This window comes from Cinclus cinclus, chromosome 5 (assembly GCF_963662255.1).
Source record: "Cinclus cinclus chromosome 5, bCinCin1.1, whole genome shotgun sequence".
Lineage (NCBI taxonomy): Eukaryota > Metazoa > Chordata > Aves > Passeriformes > Cinclidae > Cinclus > Cinclus cinclus.
In genome coordinates, this window is record NC_085050.1 from 69,547,039 (window position 1) to 69,566,193 (window position 19,155).

Below are 19,155 nucleotides of genomic sequence, written 5' to 3' on the forward strand. Positions count from 1 at the left end.
TGAAGGTGAGATAGAGTCATGGAACCACAGAATGGCCTGGGTTGGAAGAGTCCTTAAAGATCATTTAGTTCCAACCTCCACACCATGGGCAAGGGCACCTTCCACCAGACCAGGTTGCTCAGAGCCTCATCTAACATGGCCTTGAAGAACTCCAGGGATGGGTAATCCACAACTTCTCTGGGCAACCTGTGCCACTGCCTCATCACCCTCGCAGAAAAGATTTTTTTCCTTATCTAATCTAAATCTACTCTGCTCCATTTTAAAACCATTCCCCCTTATCCTGTCACTACAAGCTCTTGCAAAAAGCCTCTCTCCATCTTTCTTGTAGGCTTCGTTAGGTTCTGGAAGGCCACAACTGGGTCACTGCTAAATCTTCTCCAGACTGAACAATCCCAATTCTCTCAGCCTTATGCTCTACACCAACAATACTGATGAGACTCAGAAATTAGTTATTGAGTCTTTTGGCACTGTAATCTCCATGGCAAAATGCTATTCCATCCCTCCCACAGACCAACCAAAGCAGCACATGACTCAGGGCGGCTGCAGGGAAGCGAGTTAACAAGATAAACACTGACACTTCCTTTATTTTAACAGTAAGGCTCTTTCTAAGGCAGAGGCTGTACATGTGTGATTTGGTAATTGGCTCCACTGCATAGAAAAATATTTGCTCAGAAAATGCATTCTATTTGCTTGTTAAGAATAAAGCCTGCTTCTCCTCTTTCAGGGCTGCTTAAAGATTTAATCTGCATCACTCCCAGCTTCTCAGCACAAGGAAACCCCAGGCTGAGCACCATGCACCATTTTAATCACTTCCTCTCCCTCTGCCTTGCATTCCAGAGGACCTTAAAAACTTGTTGACACCTGTCTGGGGTTTGAAAAACTTCAATTTCAGCAGGTGTTTGTGGGCTCCAAAGTATTTAAGGGAGCAAACTGGTAAAACCCTGTCAACCCCAATCCCTGCAGTGAAGTTGCTATAAGCAGCATGGTAAGACTGCCAAGGCAACTATGATATCCAATTTTTTTTATTGCCATGCCTCAGAGTCCACTTGTTTGCCATTTGCCTTGACCAGCAAACTCCAAAGACAATCTTTTGAGGCTTCTTTACACGAGCCAGAAGCCAGGATTTGCACTGCAGAATGAACTGACTGGAAACATTCAATTACCCTCACGGCATGCATCAGTGCCCTCAAAGTGCCTTTGGCATCATCAGGGCAGGATCCACACAGGACCAAAAATCACACAGCAAATAAGCCACCCCTGCTGCAAAACTTGTTTGCTGAGATTTCACACCTCCAGCAACACTCCACTCCTACACTGGCCACTTGGGGAGAGAGAGAGAGAGAAACTAAGTGCTAATATAAAGTAAATTTGTAAGGTAATTGAGAAGGGACAAAAAGAACCAGAGATGGGCACTAGATTTAACTATTTTCTGCCTGCGTATACACTTTTGGTAAGCTTATGGTAAGAATGGATCAATGATTTATTTTTATTTTTAGTTGAGTAAAATATGCAGAGAGCTTCAGGATTAAGAGCTCAAATTATCTCAACTTGTTATCCCTTGTAAAAAAAATTCAAACATATTTTTTTTTACTATCTGCTAATTAACTCACAAGTTACTGTAAATGTGTTAACTGTGGATCTTTCTAGAAATTTTATCAAATGTTTGCCAAAATCTCTCATGAAACCACAATGCTTCTGCATTTTTCATCTTAAATGCCTTGCTTATAACTGGTTCCAGTCAGCAAGCTTTCTTATTTTGGGCTTCTGCTCACTGAAATCCTCATCAAAAGGCTAAGCTATCTCCCCAAAACTCAGTGACAGTTCTTCACAAAGCAAAGCAGTCGACCTTTCCAAGCCTCATTAATCTCCTGGAGCTGCCACAGCCAAGAGCTGAAGGGAAAAGCAGAGGAAACTTGAATTGGAAAATATTTGGACATAATTGACCCAGATGACAAACTAAGCTTAAGCACATGTCAAGCATGGGGAGTGGTACAAAAGCATCAACTGGGTGATACAGGAAGCTAAACCAAGCCAAGGTGAAGTCAGAGCCCTGGGAACAGTGTATAATTTTGTAATTGCTGCTAATTGAAAAAAGAAAAGATTGCTTCAGCCCAGGCTCTTAAGTAACAGCAAATGAAAGGTCAGGAATATTTTCTCTTTGTTTTTTTTTTTTTTTTTTTTTTTTCCCCACAAATCACACCATAGTTGCATCTCCTAACTAAGGTTTCAAATTCAAGTTTAAGAACAGTATAGTTCACATCATCTGTACCAGTGATTTGCTCAGTGCTGACATCCTTAAACACTCCTTACTGTCACAGGTGGGTTTGGTTTTCTTTGTTTTGTGTGCTGGGTTTTTATTTTTTCCAAGCATTGCTTCATCCTGTTTACAACAATCACTGTGTCTCATTTAGCTGAGCTGCAAGGCATTTAACTTTTTTAATTTAAGCTGGTTTTTGTCACTACCCCAACGTGAGGTTTTACCTTACATTTGATTTTAAACAGACAAATGTTAAAAAGGACTAAACAGCAAGAGGAAAAATGATGTTTCTGAAACTTTCACAAGCATATAGAAATTACATAATTGTTCTTGCTATCTATCTTATAAACTCAGGTAATCTGCTTGTTGGACAGCAAACAGAACTCCAAGTCCCCATGGATCAGACCATCACTGCTGGGTGATGGAGTTGATCTGGATGGGTTTATCCTGATGGTGCCTCCCAGCCTGACATCTTAAGGGCAGACTCCAGTGTTCATTCTGAAATAGGTTAAAACCAAAAGAAAAGCTCAACGGTTTTCTTATTTGGTGGAAAAGTTAATGACCTAAATAGCACAATAATAGGAGGAGAAAAAAAACCACTCCACACGGAATCTCTGCAAATTGCTTCCCAGAACAGTAAAATAAAATCTGTAAGGAAAAGTAATACTCATTTGATTCTTGGCACAACACAATGACACAGGATTTCCTAAAAATAAAATAAACTAAGAAATTTTAAATCCAAGAGAGCAATCATAAGATACCTAAATAAACAAAGATGCAAGACAAATGCAGAGATAGTTATCTATGCTATACAGCAAGGTGAGTTTCTCCCAAAAATATAATATCACCACAAAAATCCTAGTGGTCTCACAAAAATATAGTTGAAAAAACCAGCTACTCAAAGCTGACCCTAAATGCAGGAACTGCCAAAACAGTCTGCAGAAACACCTACCACATAAATAGTCAAAAGAGGGAATACAGTGACAAAGGGTTTCATTTCCTTCGTGTTCCTTTTCACAAAGCTAGATGACCTCTAAAGCAAAAATGTCAGAGAGACAGGTTGTATAAAACAGCAAGGTGTCATTAGCCTGGCAGAAGCTGTACATGATATCCCCATCATATTCATATGGATAGGTCTAATACCTGCATAAAAGGGGTTTTTCTTACTAGCATAAAACTGCATAAAAACACATTTCAGAAGAAAATTACCATCTTTGGGACAAGCACAAGAGGACTGTGAAGGACAAAAGGGCAGAGAAGGCTGACTGAAATAAGCAGTCAGTCAGATCAAAAGCTATTGATAAGTCAAGACTGATGTTCAATCCTACAGAATGAAAAAATCATCCTAATCCATTCCTTCACACAGTCTTACACACTTGTATCCATGACTGCAAAACATTAAAAAAAAATCTCCAAGCAGCTGAGAACAATTCAGTTGCCTTTTCTATAAAAGACGTTTGGAGGGGGGAATAATCCAGATGACCACAAAAACTCTGAAAAGCCTCAGTGCTACCAGAGATTTAGAAAAAGGGGTTGGCAGGAAGGAGCAGGAAGAGCCATCTCCTGGAAAGTAGTTGACAATCTCCTCCACAGTAAATTTAGCAGATACATTGTATTAGAGACAAAGAAAGTCAAGAGAAAGAACAAAAATAAACTATTCCCCCTAGGAATTATATGCAAGATTGCTTTGTAAAACAAACCAACCAACAAGCTGCTTTGCTCTGGAAAAGCAAAAGGTCACCAATCTTGATGAAAATACAGCTATAAAAAGTTTTTGGCCAAGTATCAAAGAGCATGTTTACAAAAGGGCCACATTCATTGTAACACTAACCATTCAAACCTCACAATAGATTCAGGAGAGAACAGGATGCAACGTCAAACATCTGTTATCACGTTAATTTTCTTCAGCTCCTCTGCCCAGAAATGACATCGGGACTCAGCCCATCTCCCAAACCTCCTGAGAGGCCAGACACACATGGGCCAGAGGCTGCCTTGTGACAGCTCCCCATGCCCAAGACGGATGGAAAGGTCACATTTGAACAGTTTGCTCATAACCCAGCTGAAACGTTTCACTGAACAGAGTCAGCTGTCCAAACTGCACAGACACATCTGGCAAACAAAGCTTTCCTTTGGAAGGAGGCAGGCTGGGGCAGGGGTGATACCTGCTGCACTGAAGCAGGACAGCCAGCTCAGACAAGGACAGTACATGCAGCACGGGATGGTGGGAGCTGGGCCTTACTGTGCCCGTGGCTCTTAAATGCAGTGTGCAGACACAATAGGCCCAGCCTTCCAAAAATCACTGGACCGAGCAAGCACTGCATGTAACAGAATTGATTTCCTCTCAGGCTTCACAGACAAAGGGAGAGGCAGCATCCACCAGCAGGCTCCCTCAGCTAGAGCTGTGCCTCCTGCCTGCAGCCCCTGCTCCAGAAGGGGCCAGGAACCTCTGCCCTCTTTGCACTATCCCAAAAGAGTATCCTACAAGCTGTACCCTTTTCATCAGAATTACCTACTCAAGAGACACTGGAAGGAAAATGCAAGTAAATCATCAAGAATCACACTTTCATTTCAAAATGCCTGAAGTCAGTTCCAGGGATGGATATCCGAGACATAATGTAGAGAACAGGAAAATTAATAGGGATATAGGCAAGAAAAGAAAAATGCCCTCTCAAAAAAACCCCAACAAAACAAACCAAAACCCCACATATTCATCTACTTTGGATTTATTGCAGGAACACTTGCAGTGGAAATTAATTCATGGCTGTTGTGCTTGAAAAAGTGCTACCTATCATGTTTAACACATTTAGTACGTGATGGATGTTGCCTTTTTCTGTCCTGGTAACAAATGTGAAGTTAGAGAAAGTGGGCTATGTTCCCTTCCTGGAGTCAGCATGTCCAAAGCTGGACATGCTCCAGAGATGTGCTTCTTGAAACATCTGTATATTGATTATTTGACCAGTTCCAAGCCAGGGGAATTAAACCAACAAGGAATCACAGGCAGTCTTCTAGAGCCAGACACTTCTGCTGCAGCTTGTCAGTGATGGAGGATGTTGCATATGCAGAACTGTACCATGGAAAAACGCTGCATTACTGTACACCAGCATTTTCCATCATTGCACCTTCAGATACCTCCTGGTCAACAGGAGTCACCTTTCACTTCCAGACAATTAACTGCATCAGCAAAAATGTGAAAGGTGCTGTGATCGAAGGATACAAGATGGCAACAACATCCATTTTTAACTGGTTTTTTTTGTGCCAGACTGCTACCTTATTTTCCTCACCCTCTAGGGCACCAGTGCTTAGGGCGAGACAAAGAGGAATGTTTTCTTTTAAGCAGAGGCGGAGGAAAAGGTTACCTTGTTTACAAGTAACTCTGGAGCACAAAGAACTACTTTGTCCTTATGGAAGAGGCAGTAAAGGTACTGTTTCTTAAGGGCTGAGGTTTCCAAGGCTGCCCTTGTTGATGTGACTGCGACCTAGAGGGCTGCCTGAAGTCCCAGGGAGCCTGAGCAGTGAAGTGCCCCTGCCTTCAGGGTCAACACAACTGCCTCTGCTCCCAGAGAGGATCCACAGCTCCAGTGTGCCTGAAAGGATGGGAGGAGGAAGAAGCTGTGCAGAAACAACACAGGAGGCTTTGTGAGTAAAGAAATGGTCAACAGAGAAGGGGACGTGATCTTACTGCTGAGGAGGAGATACTTTCAAAACACTTAAACAAATGTTTTTTCTTGCACTTCATTAACATTCTGACACAGCTGCAAGACTACCCCATGTGGAATCACTCTGCTATCCTTTTTTTTTTCTTTCCTATGTAGTGAATCTCAGTATTATTGTTAAATAACTTCCATTCATGTGTTTTCCATACAACCCACAGTGATCAGTTACACTGATTCATAGGCAATGAAATCCAAAATTTTTCTATACTAAGTGTTTCTTAATGCTGAGAGAATATCCCATTTATCCAAAAGTATTCAAGCTATAACTGATTTTGCAAGCTTTCTGAAAACTGATGAAGTAGAACTATTTCCCCAGAAAAAAGGCAAATAGGACATGAAAAATCTGTAATGAAACAATCAGTGAGATAAAGAAAGTGACCTTCCTGAGGAATGAAAAGGAACGTAAGAGATTAAATGATAATATTTCCATACATGCAAGTAATTACTACAGTAAGAGCAGCTATCCACTCTCCAGAGTCACTTTTCATTTACATTGCTTTAATTGCAATATAAATATTGTTGTCACTTTTGGAAAGACTTTAAACAAGGCCAATATTTAAGATGTCACTCCACAGCTTACCTGTCCATCCAACATCTGTGTTGTGATAAAACAGATAAAATATATAACAATTCTTTTAACGGCATACAAGAAAGCACAAACTTACTTGATATTTATGGGGTGTTTCCTGGAGCATATATAGGGATCAGAAGCACTACGAACCACTGGATTTTAACACTGGAAATTGGTGAACCATCAGTTGTTATGCAGGAGTTAACAAAATGTGAGTCTGAATTGCCTACCTTCACTGCCAAGAAGTTGAGGCCACTTTCATGAGCCAAAGCTTTTGCTATCATGGTTTTTGAGCACCCAGGAGGTCCATAAAGCAGGACACCTTTGGGAGGCTGGATCCCCATTCGGATGAAGGACTCTGGATGTTTGAGAGGCCATTCAACTGCCTGCTTTAACTTCAGTTTGACATCTTCTAGTCCTCCTATGTCTGACCAAGATACCTGCAGAACAGAGTATTTTTGCTGAATTCAGACCACGGAGCAGAACTATTAAAAAGTAAACAAATCAAAAATGCTCTGTAGAATGTGTACTGGTTCTTTAATGAATTTGTTTTCAATCAGTCACCTCTTCAAAAAGTCTTTATTAAACAAGAAGCACAAGACAGGCTTGTCAGGAGTATATAAAGGCATGTGGTAAGTCCTACCCAAAAAAACAGGCAGATCTAAAACCTGCCACACCTGAGACTCAACAAGCCTGAGACTTTTCTCCACATCATCCCAGCCTGCTCTTCCTCTGGTCACCATTCACTCCCTTTCACTTCAAGTATTAAACATGTCAAGGCACACCTAAATCAAATTATCTTCTGCCTTAAAACACTCTTCCAGAAATTTGCTCAACATAAATCATCCTTCAGCTCTGGAAAGTGAGTTACATGTGGAAAGCAAGCAGAGTGTTGCTGAGAGCTAAGGTATTGCCTTTGCCCTGAGCTGAAATGTGGTGTCACCTTTGGTTTGTCCTTATCCATCTCCTGATGCCAGGACAAGGAGTGGAAACTAGAATTAGATAGTCCCTGAAAAAGCTAATTCAATCTGCTATTGAAGTAGTTGAGAAAGAGCATCTGGATGTGGGCAAGCACTTTTGTTTAAAAACCAAGCAAACTTCAAATGAAATTTCTCTTAGGTTGTCAGACTTTTATGTGGTAGAAAACTCTCTGCTACAAAGAGAGCAGAGGGCAAACAGCAGGCACAACAGAATTTTGTGTTTGAGTCAGATATGAAACAGCATGGTTTAGATTTCATTTGAAAAGATGTATTGCCTACCCCTACAATCCTTGATTCTATGTAGGACCTTTGTACACTGCACAGAACTAAATCTTGACACTCTTGGACAACTTTTTCTGAGGGAAGACAACAACATAAGCTTGTTCTCCTTTTTTCAGTATCAATCCTTGCTCACACCTGGCAATGCTTAGACTAACCATTCATTCCCATCATCATGTCTTTCTATCTAGACACTGGCAATGCTTAGACTAACCACTCATTCCCATCATCATGTCTTTCTATCTAGACACTGGCAATGCTTAGACTAACCACTCATTCCCATCATCATGTCTTTCTATCTAGACAAAGATTTTGACAAACATGAACAAGACCATCTTGAAATTAATTAGGCCATCATGAGTTCCCTGCAAGTTTCAGCAACAGAAGGCAAGATCTATTAGCAGTACTTTACATGCACATAAAAAGCCAGGGAGAAAACACTTAAGTGTTATTTTTGCCCTCTTAAATATTCACTTACCCTCTACAAATATTCAGACTACTGAATATCGTTCAGGCATCATTCAAGTGATTTTTCAGACTCACTATACATCACTTAACACCAGCACAAGTGACAGAATTGTACAGAAAGGGTAAAGTAGGACAACCTCACATGAAGGTTGCTGTCAGCAATCTGGAGACTTATTCTGACTTCACTCACATTTTAAATTCTAACAGCACAAGGCGTGGAATTGGTGCAGCAACAGTATTACAAGCAAAAATAGCTAATAAACCATTCCCTTCACATTCTGGTGAATTCTAAACACAACAAATTTGTCCTCTTTTCAAAAGGAGAGAGATAAGTGTGTGTGTGGCGGGGAGAGAGGTTGGGGAATTGTCCACCAGCAATAGCTACACTGCTCTCACTTGCACAGGAACTCAAAGGAGTCTCTTGCAACACCAGCAATGAGGTGTGATGTTCCCTCACTGTGGAAATGGCTATAAAGATTAGCCTTGGGGCTGGGCTCACACATACAAAACCAGCTCTCTGCTGCAGCATGTATGACACCAACATTTCATTACTGCTGCAATCTTGAGCTCTCCCCAGGCCAACAGAGCTCCGAGTGCAATGCAGAGCAGCAGCTCCCAGAGGTTATTAAGCACCAGTAATAAAGAAATAAAGCAGACAGGCAAAGGATGTCTTATCCAGAACCTGTTGGCTGCAAAGACACAAATCTGAGAGTTGAATTGCAGTAAAGGGAGTGAAAGAGGCAAGCAAAACCCACATCACTCCCTGAAAAATAAAATCAGAAAGACACATAGGAGAGAGAGGAAAGGCAACTGCAGTGCAACTCTCCAAAGACCTGCAGTATTAACTTCCTGATTTATAATGTGCATCCCCTCTCTCCCAAAGCCCTCTTTCAGAAGAAGCAGCATTCTAAAAAGGTTGTAATACACAGCAAAGTTCAAGAAAGGCTCTGTAAAAACAGAAGGCAAGATGCCACACAGAACTATGCAGCAAGGATCTTACATTTGCCTCGGTCACAGCTACCACAATTCAGGTACAAGAGAAAGGAATTGTGGCTTTATTCAGAAGTTACTTTGAGCTCTTGGCACACGGCTACTGCAAAGCAATGAAATATGAAAAAGCCCTACCATCTGAAAAATGAAGCTGAAAAATTAAAAACCTCACGTACGTCAATGGTTTTACTTGTACGTAACTACACTGGCCAAAAGTCCTACCCACACCAAAGGGGATGCCAGGTGGGTGCTGTATCTGCAAGATCTACCTAAAAAGCTGATATTATTCACGTAGCCTAGCATCTTATAATTTATTTAGTGTTTGAAGTTATTTTTAGTTAGGATTTTTTAAATTACAGCATTCACAGAATATTTTGAGATTGAATGGACCCTAAGGATCACCTGGTTCCACACTCCCATCCTTGGTAGGTGATATGGGAGGACACAAAATCTGTTCTATCCAGTATATTAGCTTCTACTTTAAACTCACCCCAAGCACTAAGCAGCATCTTCAGAGAATATGCTTTACCTTGTGGAAGTGCAGGTCCTGACAGTACAAAAAACAATCTCCACTATGTTGTTAATAAAGGAATGAATTCCAATAGTACTCCAATAATTCAGCAGGTGTTCAACAAATAAAATCAAGTGACAACCAAGGAAGCTACTAACAGGATGGTTTAGAGGACAAGAGGAGCCTGAGGAGTAGGTTGACCAGGACCGAACAGATTTTCTGCAGTACCTCAAGACCTGGCTTCTACCTGCCAGTGTTGTGCCTCTGGGCAGCATTCCACCTGGCTCCAAAGGGGCTGGAGTGCCGGAGAGGCACAGCACAGGGACAACAACCTGAGCCCACAAGGCAGTAGCACAATGAGCAAGGCAAGAACCAATAACTCTGGCTCTCAGCAGATCCACTTAGCCTTGAGGATATTGGTGCCATGACACCATTTCCAGGAAAAGCTGTATGGGGCCAGCCCAGGCAATTCCACCCTGCACAGCATGGACTCTTTAGCAAGCCAAGTGTGACATCCGAGCTGGCTGTGTGCAGCATCCGGTTCATGGATTTTATTTCCCATCCCAATAAGTCTGGGAATAAAGGTCTACAGTTATGCAATCTAATTCCCAAATGACTCATTTTCATGCAATGAAACATAAACGTTTTCTTCTAGGGCTTGGGGAGCTGCTGAGAAAAACCAGCACAACTGCTCACAGAATCAGGATTTAGTCAGATTAAATGCAAAATTATTTTGCTCAATCTTTTTAACATAGATCAGAGCTGCCTTATACCAGATCAGTTCCCCAGCCCAATTTAGGCTGGGTCTCCTACTGAACCACTCGAATATGTAATTCAGAGGGCAGTGAGCAGGGTAAAGACGAACCTGGCACCACCAAACTGCTCACATAAAGACACTCACCTGACAGGTGACCACTTGGCAGTGATAATCTGCCTACAGCATTGAATTCTGCCTTCACTTAAAACCATATAATGCCACTCAAGACACTCAGGCCACATTTACACAAAAATCAGAGCACTCAAACTCTTTACAGGTTTGTTTCAACACACTTTGGTTACAAATGCTAACAGCTGATTTCTGCTTTATTTTGTGTCTGCTTCCCAAAAAACTCCAGCTTTCAAGGCTGTTCTGGATCTTCCTTGAACATGCATCTGAAGATTTTTACCCCATTAACCCACTCAGCATAAAAAACTACAGATCAGGAGATATGATCCTGCACTCCAAACTCTTCCTGAAGCATTAGGAACCATTCTGAAAATGGTTCTTAAAAAATTTAAATAAATAAACACGCCAACAGAAAGATTATGCACAACACGAACCAGTACATTAAGGCCTCCACTCCACAAAATTGCTCTCCTTATGTGGCCCTGACAATGTTGCCACAGTTTTACACAAAACAACTTACTTTAGGCACATCAATTGCCACCTCCCTCATGGCACTGGGCCTGACATCGTTCATCCCCTGCAGGAAGTCATTGAAAGCAATCATCACTGACCCAGCCACCGCGGTGTCCCACAGGCCAGGCCTCTTCCCCAGCACTCTCCGCAGTGCGTACAGACCTAGTGAAACAAAAAAACATGGAAATAGGTAGGCTTCCTCCTGGTTCTCACAAGCAGAGCGTACCACACACAAACATACTGCAGCACTGGAAAGGAAATGACGTTCAAGAGAGTGCCTCAGTGCTAGGCTTGAACTACGTCAAAGAACACACATTCACGTCTGATGAGAGAGCACAAAAAAGGGGATTTGACAATCACAGATCGAATATAAGCTGTATCTGTTCCAAAAGACAGAATGAAACAGCCTTGTTCCTGTTTTCCCAGAGATGATGCTTACAGGGCAAACCTGGACGTTCAGATCTGAACACATTTTAAACCACAGAGGAAGAGGGACAATGAACATTCAAGGACATGTTAAAACAGCTCACAAGAAATCTGCAATCTCTCCCACTTCACTATTACCAGGACAGTATCTTCACAACTTGGAAAAAAACCTGATGAGATTGCCTTAACTTCCATTGGAAGCCCATTTATCCCTGTACTAAGATGCCAGACACCTGCATTTTTCTTGATAAGGAACAAACAATCCCTGTGACACTCAACAGTTCTTTGTTCCCTTCAGCAATTACACTTTTCAAACACAGGCAGAGCTTTTACCCACTCTTTTCTTTGGACAAATCACTCACATGCAGTACCTATAAATCTTTACACTAATTCCTAGTTTCTTCCTATAAATCATTCCCTCAAAAGCCATACAGGTCCCACCTACTCACATATCAATACTCCTCAGGCAGGACCAAGCAGTACCATTGGCAGCTCTCAGGCATTCATTCCCAAGAGAGCAACTGCAGCCCCCATTGTCTAAGATGCCCAAAACCAGGATGGTTTTCCCACTGTATAATTATCCTTTTAAGGTCCAAGATAATTTAGAGTTTTATTGCTTCTGCTTCCAACCCTGTCCTGTGACTGAAAAAGTTAAACTTTCTTTTTTAGTTATTATTACACGAGGAGTATAATTTTATACACAGGTATACACACATCCAGATATGCAGTACCTGTTGCCATGTGTTCCAAAACAAATGAGGCAGCTCATACCACACCAGCTCACCTTGCATGACCATAAGAAGACAAACATTTGTTAAGTCTCTTCTATATTTAACCAAACAAAATATCAGTTAGTGCTACATGAAAGGACAATAAAAGGGGATAAGCCATTTCTGAAAATAGATGTGGTTTTAACTTTGAGCAGATTGTTGTCTTTTTTTTTTCTCTGCAGAGGCACCGGTAGATGCAAACATGCAAAGTTTCTGACAATGACAGGAATTCTGCATTTCCTACAATATATACAATGTGTGAAGAGATATAATATGTCCCCTGTGAAGCAGTACAGCTGGTGTCTCTCCATAAAGTGCCAATTACAGCAGAGTCAGAGCACCTGCATCCAATACCCAGGCTCTTAATACAATAACAGAAAGGAAAAAAGTTTGTAATTCAGGTTTCCCCTTGCACAGAACATCCAAAACTAATAAGATATATAAATAAAAACATTCCACGAGGCCAAGGAGAAAAATGAAAACCTGGTCACCAGAGGACAAGTATAAAATGTAACTGACTCATTTTAACAACTCAGGCAAATTTCATGCTATTCCTCGCCCACTTCTTCCTTCCTCTGAAGGAGTTCATTTTAAGGAAAAAAAAAAAACCAAAAACCCAAAACTTAAATGAGACAATACATATTCACACCCCTGCAGATTTAAAATTTATATCCAATCAAATAACAAAGTCAACATATTATTCCAGTGCCATGGCAGCTAAGACTTTAGCGGGGTGGGATTGGGCATTGGGGTCCAGTCTTATATTTTCTTTCAGGGCAGTCAATTCACATGGGAATATCAGTTTAAAATAATGCAAGTAAACAACATCACATTAAATTAAGGCACAGAGAAAGCAAATAGATGATAAAGATATCCCATTACTTCTACACCTATCTGCTCCATCAAGTGCCAGTGTAGCCCAGTACTCATTTGATGCATTTTAAATGTCATGGTTATTTTTTTTTCCCCCATTACATGAGTAAGTCTTAAAATCAAGCACGTTTATTTTAAAAATTGAGAGAGAACAGCAAATAAAAATGCCCAAGGAGACCACTGCTCTTAAGGTTTGTTACTGCCAGTGCTACAAGGAGTACGAGTGAAATTTCAGTCCTCAGCAGTGGGTTTGAAAGGCAACAGCCTTGATCCAGAACAGGAATAAAGAGGTCACAGCTTTCCAAACAAAGCCGGAATTCATTTCAGCATGTGCACGCACACGCCACTGCACAGGTCAGCATTTAATTGAAACAATGTTTTACATTAAAACAATAATAAAAAACAGATTGAAAAAGAAAGCATGATTCTTCCTGTTTCCTCCTGTTATCATAATCATTCTTTCCTGCACTTCAGATTGACCTCTAACAGGAGGGGTGGGGGGGAGCCTCAGTAACAGGAGAAGGATACAGCCAGTGGCTTGCCAGAGGCAGGAAAACACATCCTTGTCTTGAGATGCTGAAAGATGGACTTAATGTAAGGAAATGCAGGGTAGGATGCAAACCCTGCTGCCAGAAGCAGTGCAGAGGCAAAGGAGGTGGAACCCTACAAGCAAAGTCACATTCACCACTACACATGTTATAATGCAGATACAAACAGGAGCACCTCAGAACACCTGGGTGTCTTCCACATGGGAATGTTTTGGTTTGAGCATAATGTCACTGTTGTGAACTGACTCTGAGCACAGCATTTGTTTCAGTTCTGCTTGCTGCTTTTCACACGTTATTCCATTCCTCAGGGTTAAGGAGTACCAATAACCCTTTTGGCAGTGCCTGGGGATACTCGTAAGTAGGCGAGGGGGTTTTCCCTGTTTGATTCCAGTCCTGCATGAGGGGAGGAAGGACTGAAGTGCAGTTATCCTGCTGAAGGGCCAGTGGGACTTCACACAGGCACGGGATACCTACTTTGAGCAAAGGCACAGTGAACAATACTGATCCTCAGCGAAGCAGCAATGGAAAATCCTGGTTTAAACCAAAAAAAAAAAAAAAAAAAAAGGCATAATAAGGCATGCATGATTACAAACAATGGAAAATAAACAGTTTGTTCCAGCCCAGCAACTGTGTGCTCTACCTCACCAACTCATCCTGTCTGTCTGGAACAGAGGAAACCAAGTGGACAGAAGGGAAAAACGCAGCAGAACGCCCTGTCCTGGTACAGATGATCCTTCTTTGGTACCAGGCTATGCACAAGGTCAATAGCATTGTTTGCCTGTAAGATTTTCTTGCTCATAGCTTGGCTAAGTTTTGGCACATTAGGTCATAATAACAAATATCTGAGCCTAAAAATAGACCCTACGACACTGCTATATTTGTCAGAGTCTGTGTATAATTACACACCACTGTAAATAATAGGAAACAGCCACTCAGAATGACCAACATATATACTTCAGGTTTCCAAAACAGAATATATACACAACAGTTGAGGAAATAAACTGAGCCCAACCAAATGGTTAATCATGCATCTTTTACTGCCCATCAGCTGTTCCTTTTGCAAATCCATCCTGTCTGCACTTATTCTAACAGAATCCCAATATCAGAATTTGTAAGTAGCTTCAAAGAAATTGTTAACTTCTTGTAAGATTGCTTACAAAAGGAAATATTTCTTCCTTCTCTGTTAATCTAGCATTTCCCTTTCAAATTCTTCTGGCCAAACCCAGAAGACACACACTATTTCTCCCTGTGACAGCTGTCAGATCCAATGTGATCCTCTACCACATGGCTGGCAGGGGAATGCTCAACAGAGGGGCATAGATGGGTAAAATCCCAGCTTTCTTATGGCACTGGAGGGGGCATCTTACTCTATTTCCAGATCTTTACATACTCCACTTCAAAACTCGACAGATTTATGTGTACAAAAAGCATTTCATATAACTTAAAGTTAGTTTAAAACGCATTTTAAACTTTTTTTTTTCCCAAATTTAACCTGTACATAAAACTGTAATTTAGGAAAAGAAGACAGGAAACAGAAATCTTGACTTTTTGCTCTCAAAACCATATTCTGCCATCTGTCTTTAGCTCCCAGAGCTATAGGGGAAAAACCCCTGAAGAACTTTCATGCACTTTTTGCACAGGAAAGATAATGCCCTTAAATCCCTTGTAACCATAACATTGCAAATTCACTGAGCTAACCTACTGCAGGGATTATATCCACGATTTATAGTCTTTCCTGAAGAGCCCCAGCATTTGCTGGAACATGACTGTGGAGCTGCCTGAAAGCTGCTGAGAGGTGCGACAGGGGAGGGCAAGGAAGGAAGGAGGAACTGCACTTTCAGAACTTTTTTCGTAGAGGAAATGGTTTATTCACAGATCAGGTACACAGACACGTCATCTATCCCGACACTGTGACAACAGAGGGAAATAAGGAATAGCAGACTGCCTGTTCCTAACCTGCTCCCAGACATAAATGTACCTAAGGGTGGTCACACGTGTGTGAGGAGAAAAATAAGGACTGCCAGGCTACCAGAACAGCAAGGGCATAAAGACAAGAAGCAACAGCTAATGCCTAACTGGCCAGTCTGATTGTAATGAGGGATGTTGGCAAGGGATCCAGCTAAAAAATTAAAGTCAGTAGTCATTTTCGCCTGAAAATATTCAAGCTCCCTCCCTCAATACTACCTGATCATTCTAATGCCTACTGCTGACTGCATTGCCACACATAAATAATATCATTTCTTCAGTACCACTCAAGCTGTAGAAGAAAGAACATGGTGACTTATGTGTCAAGAAGGTTAATTTAAAATAATAGTTACAGTTATTGATCAACTCTTCTGAAAAATAATCCAAATTTCCTGCTTATATAAATATCAGCAGGCAGAATGGGATGTGTTTTAAACGGATTATTAAGTACTCAACTCACAACTGTGTGCATGAAGTCAGCAATCCCATCATCCAATTAGCTGCAAATTTTGGATAAACACACACTTAAAACTAGTTATGGTGAAAACTGAAAGTTCACATGCCCTGACTGCTGTGAGTGCAACATTCGTCGGGCAAAAACAAAAATCAAGTACCAATACAAAAAAAAAAAAGGAAAAGGATTTTAAGAAAAAAATAATTCCAAAATCCAACACAGCATGCACCAGCATTGCTTCAGAGAGGCAGCAGCCACACATAGCCACTTCTGCAGAGAAGCCATCATTCTGAGCTGCTGCTCAAAGAAACAATCCCAAAACATGTTACAGAGGCCAAGAAAGCCACACTGCATTGCCGTGTGTGTGTGTGTAGGCACGGGCCTGTTTGCTCCTAACCTGCTGCGCCTATTGCTTTGGTTTAGAAACACCCTCTGCTCCAGGGACCCAACCCAAACACCACTGAACTGCACACTCACGAACACTGAAGATTGGATTTTCTTGCTCTCCTTACACCATAAATTAGAGTGATTGAACACAGTGCCAGAAAACTCAGTTGCCCCAGTCCTAAAATTCATTTGTAGCTTTACATTTGTATCACGTCTGTGCTTTTCAGTGCATTTCAAAATCCAATATTCTGCCCTTTCTGCAAAAATTTCCTAACACTTTTTTTTTATATTGACCATCTGACTAGATATGTTATTAATATTCCCCAAACTCCCACATTTTCTACATGACCTTTTCACAAAAAGTCAAGCAGCCTTTCCCACTTCATTTTGAGTGTCACATGGGAACCAGTGCTCAGTCGGACAATGCAATAGCAGATTGTTTGCAACAGCATAGCTTCAATATTTGTCCCTGCTACTAATAAATAAATAAATAACAACACAGACATGGTATTTTCAGTCACTTTCCATAAGGGAATAAAATAATTACAGCATGTCAAACAGTGCTTCCCCTTTCAAATATGTAACTACAGTCAATTTGAAAGCAAACCAAAAACCACCATGCAAAACAAACAATCCCATTGCCTTGGTCATCAACTGCCTCTGTCAAAATCTGCATTTTCAACAGTGTCTCAAGCCCACATTCCTACATTCAGCAGCGTAATCCAAGAAAAATATCTGCATTTGTTGCACACCCCCAGCAGAACCCGGGTCCAGAGAGTGCTGGGAAAGTTTCAGAACCTTTATAGCTTAGAGAAAGGAAGGATATTCTTGATGCCCTAACACTGGGCTGTTTCATCAGGGCTGTGCCTGAGCTGAAAGGAAGAGCTCGATTGGAGATAGGAGGCTGGGAAGGCAGGGATTGAAGGCACCGTTTGTCTGGCTGAAAGAGCAGTCAGGGGCTGCTCCTCGGGGTGCACAGAGCCTCACTGTTAATCACATTAGCCCACACGGCTCATGTTTCCTGCAGGTGGCCAGGCTACCACAACTGCAGGAGCTGGGGGCGAAAAAAAACACACAGGTCTAACAAAGAGACATTCCTGGGCTTCAGGGGAATTCACTTCCCCATCAATTACAGGGAAAACAAGAAAAATCCTAAGAGACAGTCCTTCAGTTGATTATTGTTTTTTAATTCTTACTCTTAATGCAAGCGGATTGCAGAAACTCTTTCTTGGAGTGTACAAGATACAGCAGGAAGTTTCTCAGCTCCAACAAAAAGCCAAGTACAGTATGCTCCTAAATAAATTACACCTTTACAGATCTAATATCCACATAAAATCTATAAACAGAGCTATGGATTAAACAGCACAAAGCCTCTCCATCCTGTGTTATTCACCAGAAAGCAGGAATAATTAAATGGGCACATGAACAGCACAGACAAGATCTCCAAACAACAGGACTCAAAATTATGAGCACAAGACAACAGACCATTATCACATGCCTATGAAAAGTGGCTTCACAGATTCAGCAGAGTAATGGTGATTCATGCAGGCCAAAGATACATTCCAATCTCTTATTTCTATAAGATTTTTAGACCATTCTAATCCTAAAGGCTAAGCAAGGTGATACCTTTTTCAGGCAATTAAAAAATTTCTGATGCAAAACAAAGCCACCAGAGCCTCTTTCACAGAAGTCTCCAAGTCTCAGTGGTTACAGCATCCTTACTGGAAGCAAATCAATGTCCTTGCCAGAGTGACCACTATTTAAACAAAGTCATTTGTTCTTCCTCTCCTCATGATTCTATCTTATCACTGCCCAAGTGTTTTATATCAGCACACTGAAATGATGTGTAATGAACAAGGATGTTCAAGATAAATTCTGAGAGTCACAAAGCAAATACTTCCTTTCTCTGTAAACAATATGACTGAACCCACTCCTTGAAGAAATCAAGCTATATTTATATTCACCCTCTTGAAATGCTACAGGCAGCCATACAAGGATAAGTTTATAATAAATTGCTATATTTGGAAACCTTTGTTGCTAAGCATCTTCTAACATTCAGTACAGTTTATACCATTCATGTCCCTGCTACATAATTAACATTTCATATGTTTTGTTTTTCTTTTTTTAAAAGAAGTATAGTGCTTATCTTTGCCAATAAATTAAAACCATTACAATTTTTTAGTGAATTAATAAAAGACCACACAGCAAATTAAATAAAGGAGAAGCAACAAGATCTTAAGGGCATACAAACCCTGACATTATATGCATGGATATGGCAGTCTATCTTCTATACACTCCTCTACTTGAGACCAAACAACTCAGAAAGCAGCTGTTCACACTAAAAACCAGCCTACTAAATAATTTAGGATACAGTAGACCTCTCCCAACCTGAAGAATGAGACTTTCTCAGCTACACACATAAATCAACTCTTTTCTTTTCAAGAATTCTCTGTGTGTGAATCCCTTGGATGGCACTCAAGTCCTCATGAGTCTACCAAGAGGAGTCTGCCACTGCAAGTTGAAGTCCATGGGATGTGGCCCAGTGCCCAGCATGGAATCTGCAG

At 41.1% G+C, this 19,155-nt stretch overlaps 1 protein-coding gene across 1 annotated transcript in view; it reads right to left on the reverse strand.

Annotated features, from left to right (window-relative positions):
* AFG2A (AFG2 AAA ATPase homolog A) overlaps positions 1-19,155 on the reverse strand; it is a 160,406-nt gene that overhangs the window by 128,319 nt on the left and 12,932 nt on the right. The window contains 2 exon segments of the mRNA XM_062493990.1: positions 6,772-6,981; positions 11,176-11,330. Coding sequence (XP_062349974.1) covers positions 6,772-6,981; positions 11,176-11,330 — 365 coding nt within the window.